A 20126-nucleotide genomic window follows, 5' to 3' on the forward strand; every position below is an offset into this window, starting at 1 on the left:
CCACTTGGTGGGGCCCGCCCTCTCGTCTGGGACCTCAGGTCACGATCCCGGAAGCACATCCTTCGCACAGGCCCGAGGGAAGATGATGGCGGCGGCGGCCCGAGCGGCGCTGTTCCCTGCGGTGCGGCGGAGGCTCTGCGGCTTCACCGAGAGGCTCCTGGCCGGAGGTGCTGCCGGGCGGGTGAGCTTCCCTCCACTTGTTTGGGTGCCGCCGGGACCAGGCTAGGCCGGGCCTCTCCCGCAGAACTCCGCGCGGCGAGCCTGAGTCTCGGGCGCCCGGCCGGGCCGCGGGCGTCGGATCCACACCGCCCCCCCCAACGGCGGGTCGGGCCTTCCCAGCCGGGACCCGTGGGGCATCAGGCGTCCGGGGACGCTTATCTCCCGCCGGCGCTGGTCTGGCTTTGGTACCCCGCAGCGCGTGACCCGCCAGTGACGTCTGGCATGACCCTGGTTTACCGACCCCCTGCCCTAGTCACTCGGGAGTCATTATGAAGAGTGCGTGTTGATCACTAAAATCGCAGTGGTTGCCATTGGGGGAAATTAAAAAGTGAGGACCCCACCCCGCCCGCCCCGAGTTCTCTTTTTTCTTAAAACTGATCGTCTTCATCATCAACTCTGCTTCCCGTGAACCAGGGGGTAGCTAAAGGAAAAGTTTGTCTGTATATGTATATTTCTCGTGCAAGACTAGCTTTGTCTAGAGGAAAAGAAAAGATGGGGACGGGCGAATAGTCCATAGGCAACAAGTCAGTCAGCCAGAGTATATCTTGAGCACCTGCCCTTCTTCCTGCCTTCTCTTTTTCTGGCTTTTTAAAAACTGCTTTTCTTAAACGGTGGAAACCTTAAGCATTTCTACGTTGTGTATGGGTATTTTTATATTTTTCGCTCCCTTTCTTGGCTTTCCCCATTCACCAACCCCCGCTTCTGCCGTCTATGGTGAATATTAAACATTTCTAGGAGAAGTATTGAGATAAAAGTAGTTTCTTTCAGGATAATTATCATAACTGTTTATTTGCCGTAAGGAAAGGGCATATGTAGACATGTTGCTGGCTTTAGGAAAGTGGTTGCTTGAGGAATGTTCTCAACATAGGCCAGCCAAGGGGTGGGTCTCAGTGGAATAAAAGTTAAGGAGGAAAGAGTACTTTATAGAGTCTCTTTGGGATAGATTTGGTTTTCTAATCAACATTTCATATTAGAATAGTGATATGTTTTGCTTCTTCCCTCCACCCCCAACCAGTCACTATATTTTGGAGGAAACAGGTTGAGAAGTACACAGGCTGCTACACAAGTTGTTCTGAATGTCCCTGAAACTCACGTAACCTGTTTGGAGAATGGACTCAGAGTGGCCTCTGAAGACTCTGGGCTCTCAACATGCACAGTAAGTGATTTAGTTTGACCCCTCATTAGGCGAGAGAGCAAACTGTTGATTTTAATTTAAGCTTTTCAGTTGGTTGGCAGGTGGTTGAAAGTAGCAGCAATTATTTTGCCTTGACAAGTGACTGTCACTTGTGAATCTCTTCCTGTGATACTTCCATACCACACGAGTGTCTACATCTGGTTCTTGTAGCCTGTTGTGTCATGTAGTGTTGATAATAATGAGAGAGATATATTTGCTGGACTACTCTGTGCCAAATGTTTTTACATATATTGTCTTATTTGATCTTTAAAATAGTTCTTTGTAGCAGGGATCATCATATCCATTTTACAGTTGAAAAACAAGATCAGAGAAGTTAAATGGTTTTGTCCAAGGTCACACAGCTAATACATGACAGAACCAGGATTTGAACCTAGATTTTCTGACAGTCTCTGATGTTCTTTACACTATACTTGTTAATTGACTGTAGTAACACATTGGGCTAAGACTCTGGGTCCTCAGTAAAGCTGGCAAGTAGGTATTTGTGGCACCCAGCAGTAGCCTGATGACCAAAAATTTTAAATCTCAGTTCATAGGACCTTACTGTCAGTCCACTCAAGAAGACTTTAATGTTAAGGCTGGAAAGCATTTGTCAGAAAAAGGAAGAAGACTGCCCCCTACCCCTACCCCATCCCCTCAAAAGAAGATGTTGTCTTATTTAATTCTTACTTGATTGCATTAAGGTTGGGCTCTGGATTGATGCTGGAAGTAGATATGAAAATGAGAAGAATAATGGAACAGCTCACTTTCTGGAGCATATGGCTTTCAAGGCAAGTTGTAAGACTTTTTTTTTTAATGCATTTTCTTTAAGAGGCAGTAAACACAATCTCATTCTCAGGTAAGGAGAACTATAATAGTATAGCAGGTTTTACTTTTAAAATCTTTTTTTCAGGATAATTACCTGAAATAATTACTGATAATTGCTCTGTAGAGCGAAACAAGGATTTTCTCTTGGGATGTAAGGGTCATTTGAACGTACGCCACTATTTCTGAAGCCTGATGTACTTTAGAAACCAAATTTGGTCCTTACATAGGCTTATGTCCTCATATTCATTGTCTGAAGTGTTTAGAACAGATGAGGGATAAAGGAAGAGGTCATAATTTTTTTTTTCCTCTTTTATTTCAGGGCACCAAAAAGAGATCCCAGTTAGATCTGGAACTTGAGATTGAAAACATGGGTGCTCATCTCAACGCCTATACTTCCAGGGAGCAGACTGTATATTATGCCAAAGCATTCGCTAAAGATTTGCCAAGAGGTATTGTTATTATTTATACTGCAGATATGTAATTTCCACAGGAATTCAGAAATGATTTAGTGCTGTTTACATTATGTTTGTTGAGAAAGAAAATGAAAAAAATGAACCAGACTTTGATTGAGGGGGCACCTGTTTTTATTTTTTCCTCCAAATATGAGAAACGATAAAAATATTTGTAGGCTGCAGGACTTGTGCAAACCAGGCCCTAACACTTGATTCAAATATTACTTCCTCCAGAGCCATACCTGTGTAGTGAACTATTTTTAATTGTTTTATTATTTGTTTACTTTTACTGCCTACTTTTTGTTTTGTTTTTTTCTCTATCCTGTTATCTGAATATTTTATTTCTACAAGTCAGAACAGATTTTCTATCTACTGACTGCCGGGCTTTGTTTTTGAACAAAACTTGCTTGCTTCTTTATTGCATTTGCACATTCTGGTTCCTCATCCTGGAGTGCACTTCTTTCTTACTGTCCTTTCCATTAATTTTTTTCAAAATTCAATTTATTTAAACTAAAAAAACCCACAAAAACCCAATACAGATCACCGATCCCCCACCCCCCGCCCCAGCAATGATCAGTCTGTTCTCTGTATCTATGAGCTTGGGTGTTTTTTTGTTTTTGACTTTTTTTTCCCCACATATAAGAGAGATCATATGATATTTGTTATTTCTCTGTCTGACTTTTTCGCTTAGCATAATGCCATTGAAGTTCATCCACGCCATTGCAAGTGGCAAGATTTCATTCTTTTTTATGGCTGAGTAATAATACTCCTCTTTGTATGTGAGTGTGTATTTGTGTATCACAACTTCTTTATCCATTCACTCATTGATGAACACCTAGGTTGTTTCCATATCTTGGCTGTTGTACATAATGCAGTGAACACGGAGGTAGGTCTTTTCAAGTTAGTGTTTTTGTTTTCTTTGGATAAATGTGCAGAAGTGGAATTGCTGGATTGTATGGTAGTTCTATTTTTAATTTTTTAAGGAAATTCCATGTTGTTTTCTATCGTGGCTGCACCAGTTTACATTCCCACCAACAGTGTAAAAGGGTTTCCTTTTCTCCACATCCTTGCTAACCCTTGTCTCTAGTCTTTTTGATAGTAGCCATTCTGACAGTTATGGGGTGATATCTCATTGTCATTTTGATTTGCACTTTCCTGATGATTAATGATGTTGAGAATCTTTTCATGTACCTGTTGGCCATCTGTGTGTCTTCTTTGGAAAAATGTTTATTTAGATCTTCTGCCCATCTTTTAATCTGATTGTTTGTTTTCTTCCTGTTGGTTTCTGTGGGTTCTTCATATATTTTGTATATTCGCCCCTTATCAGATATATGATTTGCAAATATCGTCTTCCATTCAGGAGGTTGCATTTTCATTTTGTTGATGTGCAGAAGCTTTTTAGTTTGATGTAGTTCTACTTGTTCATTTTTGCTTTTGATGTCAGGTTCAAAAAATCATCACCAAGACTTATGTCAAGGAGCTTACTACTTCCTCAGTTTTCTTCTAGCAGTTTTATGGTTTCAGGCCTTCTGTTCAAGCCTTTAATTAATTTTGAGTTAATTTTTGTGTATAATAGGTGTCCAATTTCATTCTTTTCCATGTGGCCGATTTTCCCACACCATTTATTGAAGAGACTATCCTTTCCTTGTTGTATATTTTTGGATCTTTGTTGTAAGTTAATTGATCATATATGCTTGGGTTTATTCTGGGCTCTCTGTTGTGTTCCACTGATTCAGTACCTGGTTTTATGTATCATACTGATTTGATTACTGTTCTTTGTAATGTTTGAAATCAGGGAGCATGATGCTTTCAGCTTTGTTCTTCTTTCTCAAGATTGCTTTGGCTATTTGGGGTCTTTTGTGGTTCCATACAAATTTTAGGATTGTTCATTATATTTCTGTGAAAAATGCCATTGGAATTTTTTTTTTTTTTTTGCGGTACGCGGGCCTCTCACTGTTGTGGCCTCTCCCGTTGCGGAGCACAGGCTCCGGACGCGCAGGCTCAGCGGCCATGGCTCACGGGCCTAGCCGCTCCGCGGCATGTGGGATCTTCCCGGACCGGGGCATGAACCCGTGTCCCCTGCATCAGCAGGCGGACTCTCAACCACTGTGCCACCAGGGAAGCCTGCCATTGGAATTTTGATAGGGATTGCATTGAGTCTGTATATTGCTTTTGGTAGCTTGGACATTTTAACAACATTAATTCTTCTAATCCATGAGTGTGGACTATCTTTCCATTTCCTTGTGTTGTTTTCTTTCATTAATGTCTTGTAGTTTTCCTCGATTAAATTTATTCCTAAGTATTTTATTCCTTTTGATGCAATTGTAAATGGGATTACTTCTTATTTTCTCTTGCTGATAGTTCATTATTAGTGTATAGGAACATAACAGATTTTTGCTTATTGACTTTGTATCCTACAGCTTCACTGAATTCGTTTATTAGTCCTAACAGTTTATTTGATGGAGTCTTTAGTGTTTTTTTATATGTAATATCATGTCATCTGCAAATAGTGATAGTTTTACTTCTTCCTTTCCAATTTGGATGCCTTTGATTTCTTTTTCTTGCCTAATTGCTCTGACTAGGAGCAATTTTTTTATTCCTTTTTTGTTACAAAAACTCTGAAGCAGAATAAGCAAGTGTTCACTTAAAAGATTATTGATGATTGTTTTCATAGCAATAAAATAAAATAGATTTTATTTTTATTTTGTAGAAGTAAAATAATTATTCTGACAGCATAACTATTTTTTGTAGTTACCATGTTGTAGAGTGTTTTGGATATCTTAAGGGAAAGTTATTACACAAAACATTTTCCCAGTGGGAGAATTAATGAAAAAATGTAGCAGTTTTAGTGCTAATTGGTGAGACTATTAATCTTTAAGGTCCTTGTATAGTTGTGGTTAATTTCATTACTTTGAAATTTTGGATTCCTAATAGGCTTTCATTAATAATGTTTGAATGCCACTTTACACAAGTACCTTTGTATATATGTAATTTGTGTATATATCATCTCATTTGATCAGCATAGTAATCAGATAAGTGTCTCCACTGTGCAGTTGTGGAAATTGAGGCGCAGCCCAGACTGTGACTTTCCCCGGATCACAAAACTTAGTGGCTTACTGTGGACTCAAATGCGTGTCTTCTCACTCAGATTCACTGTGTCCGGTTGCTTTGTCAAAACAACAAAACAAAACACCTACCACCTGCAAATAAATAAAGTAAAATTTTCATAACAAATAAATAAAGTAAAATTTTCAAATAGCCTAACTTGTGCATTAAAACCAATGAAAATGAAAACAGTGGAGGATGTGTTAGTTTGAATTGCAAAAAACATTGGTTAGATTCTTAATGATTTCCGTAGAAATAGTTTTTGCCCCAGGACTAGTTAGGCACTAAGAACAAAGGGCTAGGCCAGGCTACTTTAAAGGACTGTTGATTCTAGCCTGTTTCTCTCCTTTATTTACACAGAGAACAGCAAAGAAAGCAAAAAAGAGGACTAGAGAAAGGAAGAGAGAATTTAGAAGACCTTTTTTTTTTTTCTTTCTGGCTTCTGGCTGGGAAGGAGAGAGTCCCTGTTAGTGGGAGTGGAAATGGAAAAGAGAGGCGCTCTTTGAGGAATCCAAAATGGAAGTGCTCTCTGAGGCAGATCCCACTTTGGGAGGCTTTTATACTCTCAGTTGGGTGAAACCTGGTGTGTGAGGTAATAATTAGATGCTTAGACAAGTGGTCTTCAAACTTTTATGATCATCCATTCTTATCAGTAAGAGACTTGAACATATATCCTCAATATATGTATATGTATAAATTAAATACATGTACTGCTGTACTAATATATACAGTGTTACATATACATTAGAAAGAGAGAAGATTCTGAGTAAAACATAAATATTGGGAAATATGAATCCCCACTTTAGAAGGTACCAATCTAGACTACTGCTTCCACATAAAGGGTGGTCTTCACACAGGATCCCTTGTCCTCCCACCTGTCTTTGGGCTCTTCCTTACCCACCTGGGCCTTTATTTCTCTTGTCGGGACAGATAGGTTTTTTTTGTTTGTTTTTAAATTTTATTGGAGTATAGTTGATTTACAACATTGTGTTAGAGAGATGGTTTTACAGATAATTTTTTCTTTTTGCCCAGGATCTCGGTCCCAGCCTATTCTAGCAGTCTGTTTTGTCATGTTGGGTAGTCTGTAGAGGTAATTAATTACAGGAGGTCCTTGGTATTTGAACATTATTGCTTCTGAGACAAGTCACCTTAAAGTGAACTTAAAACAAGGAACAGAAATTTACAGTAGAGTAACAAAATGAAACTAAAGTTTATAAATTTGTTTTATATTGACTAAAATTTAGATTGTGATTGCAACTATATACTAATTCTTCAAGGATAGTTTAGGTTTTCCTTTTTTGGAGAAGTATGTACTTTTTCTGATAAAATTGCTTAATAGCATGATAAATCCTTTAGTTCACTTGTGGCTTTTTGCAAATCAGGGTCATTTTTGTATAAATACTTGAGGGTTTTATCAGTTTTTCCAAGGGTCACTTTTAATCCTTTGATAGTCATGTTATCTCTTTTAGGGTACCTATCCTTTTTTTCAAATGTTAACTGCTCCAGCTCTGTTGGATCATCATTTATCAGTGACTTTACTAATTAATGGTCAGAATCTAACCAGCATTGACCAGAATCTAACCAACATTGACCATTAACTGGAGTTAAGTGGGGAAAGATATTTGAGAGGACACTAATTCTGTAAGTGGTTCATTGGGGGTATATATTAGATTACGATGGTTCTTGGCTTCTTAATATAGTAGCCTCGTTGCTGTGGGATCTTGGGTAGTAACTATTTGGGTGATGTCGGCTCTCTGTGTGTACCTGTGTGCTCTGAGTAGATAGATAATTTTCTCCTTACCATTGTCACAGAGAACAATATACAGTTATATGCAGATTTCCATGACCGTTCTGAAGTGGTTGTAGGCAGTCATTTTACAAGTCTTGTGGGGACTTCTGGCAAATTTAGTCTTCTTCAAGTTCATCTGTACCACAGGGGATTGCATTTCTCATTTTAATTTAGTCCTTCTAGGTATATCAAATTATAGAAACATTTATTTCTTCTCAGTTTAATCATTTAGTCAATATTGAGTGATGGTCACTATCATTGTTTCTGATGCTAATTTAATAGGTTTTAAATAGTGAAAATTTAAGATTTTAGTGTTTCTTCTTGTGTTTTATTTTCAATAAGCTGTAGAAATTCTTGCTGATATAATACAAAACAGCACATTGGGAGAAGCAGAGATTGAACGTGAACGTGGAGTAATCCTTAGAGAGATGCAGGAAGTTGAAACCAATTTACAAGAAGTTGTTTTTGATTATCTTCATGCCACAGCTTATCAAAATACTGCACTTGGACGGACAATTTTGGGACCAACTGAAAATATCAAGTAGGTATAATTCTCAGATTTTTTTTTGAGAAAAAATTTGAATTGTGAAAATTCACATTCAAAAAGTATGTTTCAGAAAGTAATTTTTTACCCCCAATAATCTGAATGAAATTGTACTTAAGCTACACTTTAGCCCCACCTAACTCCCAGGTGTCTGGGTTTGTAGCTACTTCTGGAATAAACAAGTAATGGTATTAAATCTTTTTTTTTTTTGATATATACTTTGATACTTGTTGCATATATCCTATTTCTGACTGCATTTAACTTAGAATACCTTTAAGGTCCAATTTAATTTCAGGTATATTATGTGAGGATCTGTGCTTTTAAATTTCCTTTTAATATTGCTTTTCTTACTCCACTTACAGGTCTATAAATCGTAAGGACTTAGTGGATTATATAACCACACACTATAAGGGGCCAAGAATAGTACTTGCTGCTGCTGGAGGTTAGTTTAAGTTTCTGTGACTGTTTTAAACACAGAGTGATGTACTTATCAGTTTGATCCTATTGGCAGATGTCTTTAGAGGTTTTATTTAGAGAGCAGATTGTTAAATGTGCTGGGTAAGGGCAGTATGGAGCCCTGGAACCAGACTTTTCCTCTGTCTTCTCTTTAGTAGAGTTTTTCTTTTCTTTTTTCTTTTAATTTTTATTTATTTTTGGCTGTGTTGGGTCTTCGTTGCTGCATGCGGGCTTCCTCTCGTTGCGGCGAGCGGGGGCCACTCTTCGTTGCAGTGTACGGGTTTCTCATTGCGGTGGCTTCTCTTGTTGCGGAGCATGGGCTCTAGGCACGCGGGCTCAGTAGTTGTGGCTCGTGGGCTCCAGAGCGCCGGCTCAGTAGCTGTGGCACACGGGCTTAGTTGCTCTTCAGCATATGGGATCTTCCCGGACCAGGGCACAAACCCGTGTCCCCTGCGTTGGCAGGCGGATTCTTAACCACTGGCCACCAGGGAAGCCCAATAGAGTTTTTCAGTGGGAAAATGTAGTGACCCTCCAATATGTAGGTGTGCACACATAATGGAATTTCCTTGTAAGAAAAGGGCAAATGAGTGAACTGGGAGATAATGAGACTTGGAAGATGGTGTTCTACGGTTTGGGAATCTCTTGAGATTTTAAATTTCTTGAGAACCAGCTTCATCCTTGGTCAGGCGTGGTATGAGTATGTTACGTTGTTTATTCATTCTTTGATTTGTTCGTTCTTTCAGTAAGATCTGCTAGTTACTGAAATGGGGAAGTATATGGGGGATTAGGAGAATATTTAATGGGAATCTGAACATGCAAGTGGCATCTGGACAAGGCTTCCTTGTGAGAACATGTTTGAAGCCAGTGAATGAAAGAAAATTCACATTAGATTTTGCTAGATTTCCTGGTAATCTGAATTTAGGCAAATTGTACATTTTATTGGTTTCCAGTTTTGTGTTCTCTTTCTCTTTTTAGGACAAAGTGAAGATACATGGAATGTTCTTTTGTGTAAATTTTTCTCTCTTTAGATATGACAATAAATTAAAATTCTAGTTGCCCTGGATAGACTTTAGGCTCATTACTTGGGAATAATGGAGAAGATGAAAATGAGGGTTAAATATCTTAAAACATGTTGCCTGTGTGTGGCAGATAAGTGTGCTCTGAAGTTATCTTGAGTTAGTAACATTGTTTCTAAAATGGCTGGGGTTCAACAATTGAAACTGCCTTGGAAAGGGGAACACTATTGGTTGGATGGGGCCTCAGCAGCTAAGCTGTCAGGAATGTCTCTGCCATTGTTGGTGGCATATGGATGCAGTGGGTTTTATCATAGTTCATTGGTTCATTTTAACATCACCAGAGTTGGGATATCTTACAATTAATTAATGGCCTATCCTAGATTAATTAGCATTTTGTCTTATTGGTACATAAGTGATGATATTTCTTATCAACAGTGGCATCTTCAGTGAAATAGGCCAGAGTTAGCTTGATTTAAAAAAATAAAATTTACCGGCTCCCCTGCCTTTTGGATAGAGGTAAGCAGAGGTGGTGCTGGGGCAGGAGCTGAATATCTGGGACATCCAACCAGGAGGGCTATAGGTGAAGGTAGTAAAACAGTGGAAGTGGTTGTTAAGTGCTGAGAACTGTGTGCTTGTTCATGGTTCTGCACTCTTTGCTTGTCATCCTTGTATCACCAGGGTCTTCCTATTGTTTTGTCACCCTCTGGATTGATATCTAAGGTGGCTCTCCTACATAGTGATTGTGAAAACGTGTGTAATCATTCACTGTCTTGTTTTATACCAGAGATTTGTTTGGAAATATGGGTGTAAGTTGTGCTTTTATGTTCTAATAGAATGTTTCATTAAAAAAAAAAATCTTGTGATATTTTTTAAGGCACTTACCCATGTTTAAATTTGTCTTGTAAGTTTAGGAATCTCTCACTGACTGAATCTGTTTGGATCCCAAGTTTGGAAAATAAGGGATATAGAATCTAAGTAACTCTTAAGTTTTGGATGGCAAGTAGTGAGTGTTTGAATAGCTATGAATTTATTCAGAAATTTGTATGAGGTTATTTTGTTCCTGTATTTTGATAGCAGAGCACAGAGAATGAAGCGTATCTTGTATCCAGCTTTCTATAAATGATAGTTATTTAAATGATAGTTATTCTTTAAATGATAGTTATTTAAATGATAGTTATTCTTTAAATGATAGTTATTCTTTTCTACTTTAAAAAATTTATTGAAAGGTGACTTTTCCTTGCTAGTTTGCATTCTAGGAGTTTTAATTATTCAATATAACATGATTCTGCATGGAAAATGGTATTTTCAAGCTATCTTATTATCCTTATCTGTGAATCCATTGGTATGTTATGAAAACTGTGATGGTTCTTCAGAATGAGAAAGCTGTGCAGCCCCAAGCCTTATAACAAGGGAAAGAGTGTGCTCTGTGAGCTTACTCTTAAAAAGGCTTTTAGTCAGAGCAAGTAGTCCGTGTGTAACCTGTATCACATTATACCACCTTGAGCTTATTGTAAACAGAAGTATTGGCAGTTTGTTGTGTGCTTTACATTGCACTGCTACTGGATATATAACGTATTTTCCTTCAATTTAGGGGTTTCCCATGATGAACTGCTTGAGTTAGCAAAGTTTCATTTTGGTGACTCTTTGTCCACACACAAAGGAGAAATACCAGCTCTGCCTCCCTGCAAATTCACAGGAAGTGAGGTAGGGCAAGCCTCCTAAGCTAGTGTTTAACCCTTTGGGTTTCTTGTGTTGTATTTATGAATGTGTGTAGCAAATGTGCCTGTTTCTAACAGTAAAATGGAAGAAGCCAAAGGAGTCCAGCCGAGGATGGACTCAGTTGTTTATATTCTTTCCTGTTCCATATATTTAACCACCTATTTTTCTTTCCTAAGGAAGTAAGGTTTTAAGGAAAATATAATTTGGTTTTTTTGTGCTTTTTGTTTGATACTATGCCCATTTTCCTATTGTAGGGCATAAAAGTTGATCTTTTATTTTAAAAACACCTCAAATTTTGACTTTTAATCAGGTTTATTCTTGGCTAAGTTTTGCCCACAGTACATTTCTGGGGGGTAGCTGTTAAAGCCAGAACTTATAGAGAACCTGCTACATGTCAGCTGTATCTTTAAGCCTCATTAGAAGCTTAGTTTGCCACATTAGGGATGATGCTCATATAGTTGTATCTGGAAAGAAGCCTGATGTTGGCAATTGCATAAGACTGTAGCATTGGCAGTACAAAAACAAAAAGCCTGTTATGTCAAGATTAGCTTAAATTTAGAGAGTCAGAAAAATTCAGACTGACAAAACATTATTTCTACCAGTGAAATAATGCATCGCTTTTTGACCAGGTAATTATCTGGTGGCTGTGTCTGGATTATTTCAAGTGGAGATCTTTTGGTGAAATTCTTCTAGACTATACAGTGTAATGAGGCCTAATTGTTTAAAAAACAAAGGAGTGTCATGGTGAGCATTTTAACTTTGCAGTTAATGGAGCTGGTGAGTTTGTTTCTTGTTAAGCATGTTATATAGTGGTAATCTTAACTAGAGCTTTGTATCCTTTATCCTAACTAGATTCGAGTGAGGGATGACAAGATGCCTTTGGCACATCTTGCAATAGCTGTTGAAGCTGTTGGTTGGGCACATCCAGATACAATCTGTCTCATGGTTGCAAACACACTGATTGGCAACTGGGATCGCTCTTTTGGAGGAGGAATGGTAAGTGATTTTAAAAGTAAATTTCCATAATAAATGAGAAGATGAAACTTCGTAGTATGAATTTTGACTTAAAATATAAACTGATCCTGGATTGCATCCTGGGCCAGAAAAAAACAATTTTTTTCTTTTGCCATATTGGCAAATTTTGAATAAGGATAGAAGGATTTGTTAATAGTAATATTTCATGTTAATATCCTAATTTTAATAATTGTACTGAGGTAAATTTCCTTGTTTTTCAGAAGTGCACATTAAAAAGTATTCAGGGGTAAAAGGATATCTGCACTGTACTCTCAAACAGTTGAAAAATATGTTAAAGAGAATGATAAAGCAAAAAAAAAATGGTAAAGTAACAGGTGTTAAGGAATTTGGATAAAGGAAATTCTTTGTACTATTTATGCTACTAGTCTGTAGTCTGAAATTACTTCAAAATACAAAGTGTATATATTTATACTCAAAGATTTTGAGAAAATACATTTCATATAAGTATCTTAGGCTTCACATGCAATATAATTTCAATTTTTTAAGCAAACAGCCCAAAGCTCTACAAATTGGGTTGATAATAGCTAATTATTTTTATTTTAAATTTTTGTTGTTGTTGGCAAAGCATATTGGCATGGGTTATTTATTCAGTTTTTTGGTTGATATGGTTATAAATGATTATTAAACAAAGCTGGAACACAGAATTAGAAGTCAACCATATCTCACATCAATCACTGCTAGAAGTGGAATGCTGGGCTGGATTGACCAAGGGACCCTGTAAACATACCTGAACTACATCCTGTGAGGTCAACCCATTTTTAATTTTAATTTTGGCCTGATTGGATTTTTCCTTTTAATTTTAATTTTATATTGGAATATAGTTGATTTACAATGTTGTGTTAGTTTCATATGTACAGCTAAGTGATTCAGTTACATATACACATATATATCCATTCTTTTTCAAACTCTTTTCCCATTTAGGTTATTACAGAATATTGAGTAGAGTTCCCTGTTCTACACAGTAGGTTCCTTGTTGGTTATTTTATACACAGTAGTGTGTATATGTTAATCCCAAACTCCTAATTTATCCCTCCCCCAACCATGTTTCCCCTTTGGTAACCATGAGTTTGTTTTCAAAGTCTGTGAGTCTGTTTCTGTTTTGTAAATAAGTTCATTTGTATCTTTTTTTTTTTTAGATTCCACATGTAAGTGATATCACTGACTTCACTTAGTATGATAATCTCTAGGTCCATCAATATGTATTATTTTAGAAGTGGGTGTAGCTACTAAATTAATTACAAGGATTCACTGCTTTAACATTATGAATTTCTCTGGGGATGATGCATTGGGCTGGTGAGATTATTATAATTCTTAGTTTCAGTGAATTTTTGCTTTATTATTGAGATACTGCTGGATAAAACTGAGAAACTCAGCCTTTTAAGGCAGTCACGATTTTCACATCTCATTTTTCTTTCTGGTAATTTGGACACGTATACCTACAGTTCTCTTGGACAGTTTTTTTCCCTTACAGAATTTATCTAGCAAGCTGGCCCAGCTCACCTGTCATGGCAACCTCTGCCATAGCTTCCAGTCTTTTAACACTTCCTACACAGATACAGGATTATGGGGAATCTATATGGTTTGTGAACCAGCCACTGTTGCAGACATGCTACATGTTGTTCAGAAAGAATGGTGAGAAAAAATTTAAATCATGCTTAGAATTCCCACTTTAGACTAGTTTCTTTTTACACTGTTGATGCTGATTAATTTTTTATGGTGATGTTATTAGCATTTTATTAAGAGAACAAGACTTAAGTAGTAGCAGTTACTGCTGTGTTTTTAAAGATCACAGATATTTCTTCTAAGTTTCATGTGAAGCTGATTTATAGTATAGAAAATTCTTAATCATTAAGAAGCAGATTACTTCAGAAAGAATATCTTAAAAGTTAAAAATGTTTAAATGCCAACTAGAATTCTAGGAAATATTTCTAAAAGTTATCTGGCTTGGAAAGGCTGTGTTATGAAAATGAACCTGAAGTTGCCATTGCTAAAAGAAAAATGTAGTGTTTTAGTCAAAACTAGTACCTTGAGACAGGCAGAAGGGCCCAAAGCTTCTTGGAAAACTTTTATTTAGCTCTGGTCCCTTTCCTCCACCATTCTTAAATGGCTTACATCTCTCTAAGTCTAGTTGGAGTGTAATCATTAATTATTAGGTTTAAGTTAGACTCAACTGGATTCTTTTGAGAAACCAGTGACCCACTGACCTATCTATCCCCTAACAAGTCAGATCCTATCAGATGGGGATTCATGAATTTTCAAAATGACTGTAGCATTTCTCAAAATGCAGTCAGCCTATTTTTATATTGTATTGAATCTCTGCTAACCATATCATTTTTGAGAAATTAACACTACCAGGAAAATAATCAGTAATATTTTAACTTTTGCTTAACTGTTGGGATCATTAGTAATTTCAACTTTTTACTAAATTGAAATCATAATCACTTGTACATTGTGGTGTAATACATAGAATATAGCATCCTTTCTTTCTTTTAGGTCATTAACTCATGAAACGCATAACATTTTCAAACTACTTTGACATTTGATTTTTCCGAATGGTTTTTAGGATGCGACTCTGTACAAGTGTCACTGAAAGTGAAGTTGCACGAGCCAAGAATCTTCTGAAAACAAACATGTTGCTGCAACTTGATGGTAAAAGAATTAAACACATAAGTCCTATTTTCACATGGTTGACTTACGTTCCAGTACTTAGTTTTCCCTTTTCTTTAAAACAGGTTCCACTCCCATCTGTGAAGATATTGGTAGGCAAATGTTATGCTATAATCGAAGAATTCCCATCCCTGAGCTTGAAGCAAGAATTGATGTAAGTAGTCTTAGATACTATTGGGTCTTGTGTAAAATGATGCTTGTTACAACACCTGGAGATACACATCATAAATCTTGCTTTAGCTCTAAAATGTCCCAGGTATAGAATGTCTTCACTACTACAAAAAGCTCTGAATGCTTGTGTCTTCAATTTTTCAGGCTGTAAATGCTGAGATAATTCGAGAAGTGTGTACCAAATATATTTATGATAAGAGTCCAGCTGTTGCTGCTGTTGGTAAGCCTGGCTCCTTTTCTCCTATGCAGAAAGTTGGCTAAGGACTTTCCTTCTCTTTAGTTGTAACTGTCCTTTCTTTTAATCCTTAGGTCCCATTGAGCAGCTACCAGATTTTAAACAGATTTGCAGTAACATGTGCTGGCTTCATGATTAAAATGCTCCTAATAAACATATTTTGAACATATATATTTATAAAACCGAGACCTGCAAGTCCTAAAGAAAAAAAATGAACATCTATACTGGTAAATATGAATGAAATACTATCTCAGACTTTGAAAGAATAAGACCACCACAATGAATGGTAGATCTCTGAGAAATTATACTGGAACAACACACTTTAAGTATAGTTTTAAGAATAAAATTTTGTACAGTATTTTCAGTTTTATTATAAAAATGCACACACAACAAAGATTGTCATAAGTCATTTCTTGCCTCTAGTTGCGTTCAGCACTTGTTCTTGAGCAGCTTTCTTTGCTTTTACCATTTCGACAAGTTCCTAGGAAGGGAAAAAGATGTTACTTACACCGAGAAGTTGTCAGAATTTGCAGACATTTCTAGTGTTTGGTATAAGTATGTAAAACATCCAAACTGGGGTAAATCTACTGAAAAGGTTGATTTTTTTTTTAGTAACTGCCAGAGCTAGAACGTTTCTAAGGTTGGTTACTTCTAATATTGGCCCCACGACTACTGTGGTATTGAATAAGCACAAAAACATAATTTAAATGATTGATAATGGAATCTACACACTAAAGATCTACAACCTTATATCGTTTCATGCAGTCCTTCTTTGTCCTGCCAGGCACTGCTTCTGCTATTTTTTCCCATCTTTCAGGTGTATTTACTGGGTACGTTTTCAAAGCTTGTTCCAAAAGCTTCTGTTCTTCTGTTGTCCAAGGGGTGAAATCTGTGCATGGACCTGTTTAAGAAAAAATTTTGTTTGGAAAATTTTATTCTAATTGATAGAAAACTGTCCCGGAACACCTTCCCAGATGAGTCTTTTGGTACACATCTTGGTAAGTGCCCATTTGAATCTGTGATGTGCAATCTTGAACAGACCAAATTAGACGCACATATATACCTCTAGGTATTAATTAGGGAAAAAACTTTAGATAGCTCACATCCCAGAAAAATATGAGATTTTAAAGCACAATATGCTTTGTATTTCTGGTCTATCACAATCTAATCTTATATTCACCAGACTTTTTTAAAAAAAATCAGATTTAACATACACAGTTGGACTTCTGGGTTCAAAACCACAATCACAAGTCATTTAAGATTTCTGATAAATCTAGTTCCTTATAGCATAGTTCAAGAGCTGCCTCCTACTTAAAAACTTTTAGCTCGATGAGAGCCTGGAAACCATTCTTATTTTACACTGGAAGAAACAAGTTTAACAAAGCTAAGCCAAGCTCCCATGGTTTCAATGATGTACAGCCAAGGTGAGATTAGATTCCATTTCCAGTGTGTCACTGTCACCACGTCCACTAAAATATTGTGGAGCCTACGCTGTGCATCTCTACTAAACCAGACCTTTATGTTTGATAGAACACCTCATACATGTATCAGAAACAAATATATTCCTTCCTAAGATGCAAGAAGTATACATCCCACTTCTGTAGGAAAATGAAAATGTGAAAATGGTTAAAATGATTTGGTTATTCTAAGTTAATGGATTACTGACAGCTTAGTTATTTCAGATCATGCAGTGAAAACACAGTGGCACCTATCCTACCAGCAGTGAGACTACCTCTTGAAATTGTAACCTGTGAGATGAGGTATAAAGTAAAGCCTAGAAATCTAAGTTATTTCCCAATTAAAAACATACTCACAGACACAGTGAACAAGTTGAAAAACAACACACCTTACAACAAGGCAGAGAACTTATATTTGAAGACAGATTAAAGACTGAAGCTTTTTTTGAAATCAGCTTTTAAAATTCCAGGAACCCCTTAGTGGAATTTCCTTTTATTAGTTTGAAGCCCCATTTAACACCATAGATTTAATTCATTTCCTCTCTCTTGGAAAAAAGATGGAACTGACATATAATTATTATCTGCTGCTTATTATCTGCTGTTATGATCCAGGGACTTCCCAATACCAAAATGAATGAAAACTGGACGGCTACATGTAAAAGTATGAGATTAGATCACTCCCTAACACCATACACAAAAATAAGCTCAAAATGGATTAAAGACCTAAATGTAAGGCCAGAAACTATCAAACTCTTAGAGGAAAACATAGGCAGAACACTCTATGACATAAATCACAGCAAGGTCCTTTTTGACCCACCTCCTAGAGAAATGGAAATAAAAACAAAAGTAAACAAATGGGACCTAATGAAACTTAAAAGCTTTTGCGCAGCAAAGGAAACCATAAAGAAGACCAAAGGACAACCCTCAGAATGGGAGAAAATATTTGCAAATGAAGCAACTGACAAAGGATTAATCTCCAAAATTTATAAGCAGCTCATGCAGCTTAATAACAAAAAAACAAACAACCCAATCCAAAAATGGGCAGAAGACCTAAATAGACATTTCTCCAAAGAAGATATACAGAGTGCCAACAAACACATGAAAGAATGCTCAACATCACTAATCATTAGAGAAATGCAAATCAAAACTACAATGAGATATCATCTCACACCAGTCAGAATGGCCATCATCAAAAAATCTAGAAACAATAAATGCTGGAGAGGGTGTGGAGAAAAGGGAACCCTCTTACACTGTTGGTGGGAATGTAAATTGATAGAGCCACTGTGGAGAACAGTATGGAGGTTCCTTAAAAAGCTACAAATAGAAATACCATATGACCCAGCAATCCCACTACTGGGCATATACCCTGAGAAAACCATAATTCAAAAAGAGTCATGTACCAAAATGTTCATTGCAGCTCTATTTACAATAGCCCAGAGATGGAAACAACCTAAGTGTCCATCATCGGATGAATGGATAAAGAAGATGTGGCACATATATACAATGGAATATTACTCAGCCATAAAAAGAGATGAAATTGAGCTATTTGTAATGAGGTGGATAGACCTAGAGTCTGTCATACAGAGTGAAGTAAGTCAGAAAGAGAGAGACAAATACCGTATGCTAACACATATATATGGAATTTAAGAAAAAAAAATGTCATGAAAAACCTAGGGGTGAAACAGGAATAAAGACACAGACTTACTAGAGAATGGACTTGAGGCTATGGGGAGGGGGAAGGGTAAACGGTGACAAAGCGATAAAGAGGCATGGACATATATACACTACCAAACGTAAGGTAGATAGCTAGTGGGAAGCAGCCGCATAGCACAGGGAGATCAGTTCGGTGCTTTGTGACCGCCTGGAGGGGTGGGATAGGGAGGGTGGGAGGGAGGGAGACGCACGCGCGAAGAGATATGGGAACATATGTATATGTATATATAACTGATTCATTTTGTTGTGAAGCTGAAACTAACATACCATTGTAAAGCAATTATTCTCCAATAAAGATGTTTAAAAAAAAAAAATAAATAAATAAAATTCCAGGAACCCCTTAGTGGAATTTCCTTTTATTAGTTTGAAGCCCCATTTAACACCATAGATTTAATTCATTTCCTCTCTCTTGGAAAAAAGATGGAACTGACATATAATTATTATCTGCTGCTTATTATCTGCTGTTATGATCCAGGGACTTCCCAATACCAAAATGAATGAAACATATAAAATTCCTATGAGAAATCACTATTCCAAAAAATGTGGCCAGCTTGCTGTTTACTGGAGCAGTTGAAGAGAGAGGGACCTGCCCATTAAATCCATAAGAAGAGGTAAAGGAGTCAGGCCCAAGTACCATATCACTCCTGCCCTCACAGGGTCACCCATCTGCCAGAAAGCACAACCATCAGTGTCTGCCTCCAGCACGGAAACTAGTCCCACAAGAAAGGGCTGAGAATAACGCAGTAATATCTGAATGTGTCTGATTTTTGTGGATGGCGTAAGGGGCAAGAGAATTACCTCCTTTAGAAGTGCCTTCCAAGTGTTCTGAAATTTCTACTTTGTTACTTATCTTTCTGAAAAGAGCCAAAATAATGCCCAGCCTAGACAAAAGTCACCCAATTTTGCAAATGCAACTTGCAAACGCAGAATGATTTTTTCCTCTTTATAGAACATTGTAAGTCTCTCCTAGTATTTTCAAATTGAAATTTTGGGATAATGAACCAGACCAAGAATACAGGAAAAGTGGGACTGTTAAGACAGGGACAGGTCATCATGAGGAGTCAAGGCTGTCAGTTAATCCCAAAACATACATTTGGCACTGTGATCTGGAAAGCATATCCAAGATTAGCTTAGTTTAGAGAGAAAAGGACTGGTGGCTCACAAATGCATGTAGTGAAAGAGAACTTTTCAAAGTTTTGTCAGCAACTCACATTAAGGAAAAAAATGTCACATCTCAGACACTTATACACATGAACAAAAGTTTCACAAATACCCACTTATGTAATATGTGTAATGCTCTCTGATATTTTCTATTCATGATCCATTACACTGATTTCATGACCCACCTCTGAGTCATAATTTGCATTTGAAACATACTGGTCCAGAGTAATCAAATTAACTAGAACACCCAAGACATGTCAGCACAACAAACTGTGTCTGTATAACCAACTTGTTCTGAGCCACGTAAGCAGCAGGCATGCTGCCCCTTTACTCCTGTCTTCCCTTAAAAACAAGGACCTTTCCTTATAGTGTATTTTTCAAAATCAAG

The 20126-nt window shown here is 37.2% G+C and overlaps 2 protein-coding genes across 4 annotated transcripts in view; one reads left to right on the top strand and one right to left on the bottom strand.

The window, feature by feature from the left end:
- The first annotated feature begins 38 nt into the window (after window positions 1-38).
- On the top strand, window positions 39-15576 carry PMPCB (peptidase, mitochondrial processing subunit beta). Its single transcript, XM_004263385.4, has 13 exons — window positions 39-181; window positions 1235-1375; window positions 2095-2181; window positions 2538-2667; window positions 7907-8105; window positions 8471-8550; window positions 11172-11284; window positions 12152-12295; window positions 13806-13966; window positions 14898-14983; window positions 15067-15155; window positions 15317-15392; window positions 15482-15576. The coding sequence occupies exons 1-13, from the start codon at window positions 83-85 to the stop codon at window positions 15544-15546; spliced, it is 1470 nt and encodes a 489-aa protein (XP_004263433.2). The 5' UTR covers window positions 39-82; the 3' UTR covers window positions 15547-15576.
- Window positions 15577-15734: 158 nt separating this feature from the next.
- The window catches only part of DNAJC2 (DnaJ heat shock protein family (Hsp40) member C2), a 29309-nt gene continuing 24917 nt past the window's right edge, over window positions 15735-20126 (bottom strand). For all 3 annotated transcript variants that reach the window (XM_004263383.3, XM_049714802.1, XM_049714803.1), the window contains 2 exons: window positions 16154-16308; window positions 15735-15888 (listed from right to left, as the gene is read on the bottom strand). In XM_004263383.3, coding sequence (XP_004263431.1) covers window positions 15814-15888; window positions 16154-16308 — 230 coding nt within the window. In that variant the 3' untranslated portion in view covers window positions 15735-15813. The remainder of the gene's footprint in view (window positions 15889-16153; window positions 16309-20126) is intronic.

This window comes from Orcinus orca, chromosome 9, assembly GCF_937001465.1.
Source record: "Orcinus orca chromosome 9, mOrcOrc1.1, whole genome shotgun sequence".
Lineage (NCBI taxonomy): Eukaryota > Metazoa > Chordata > Mammalia > Artiodactyla > Delphinidae > Orcinus > Orcinus orca.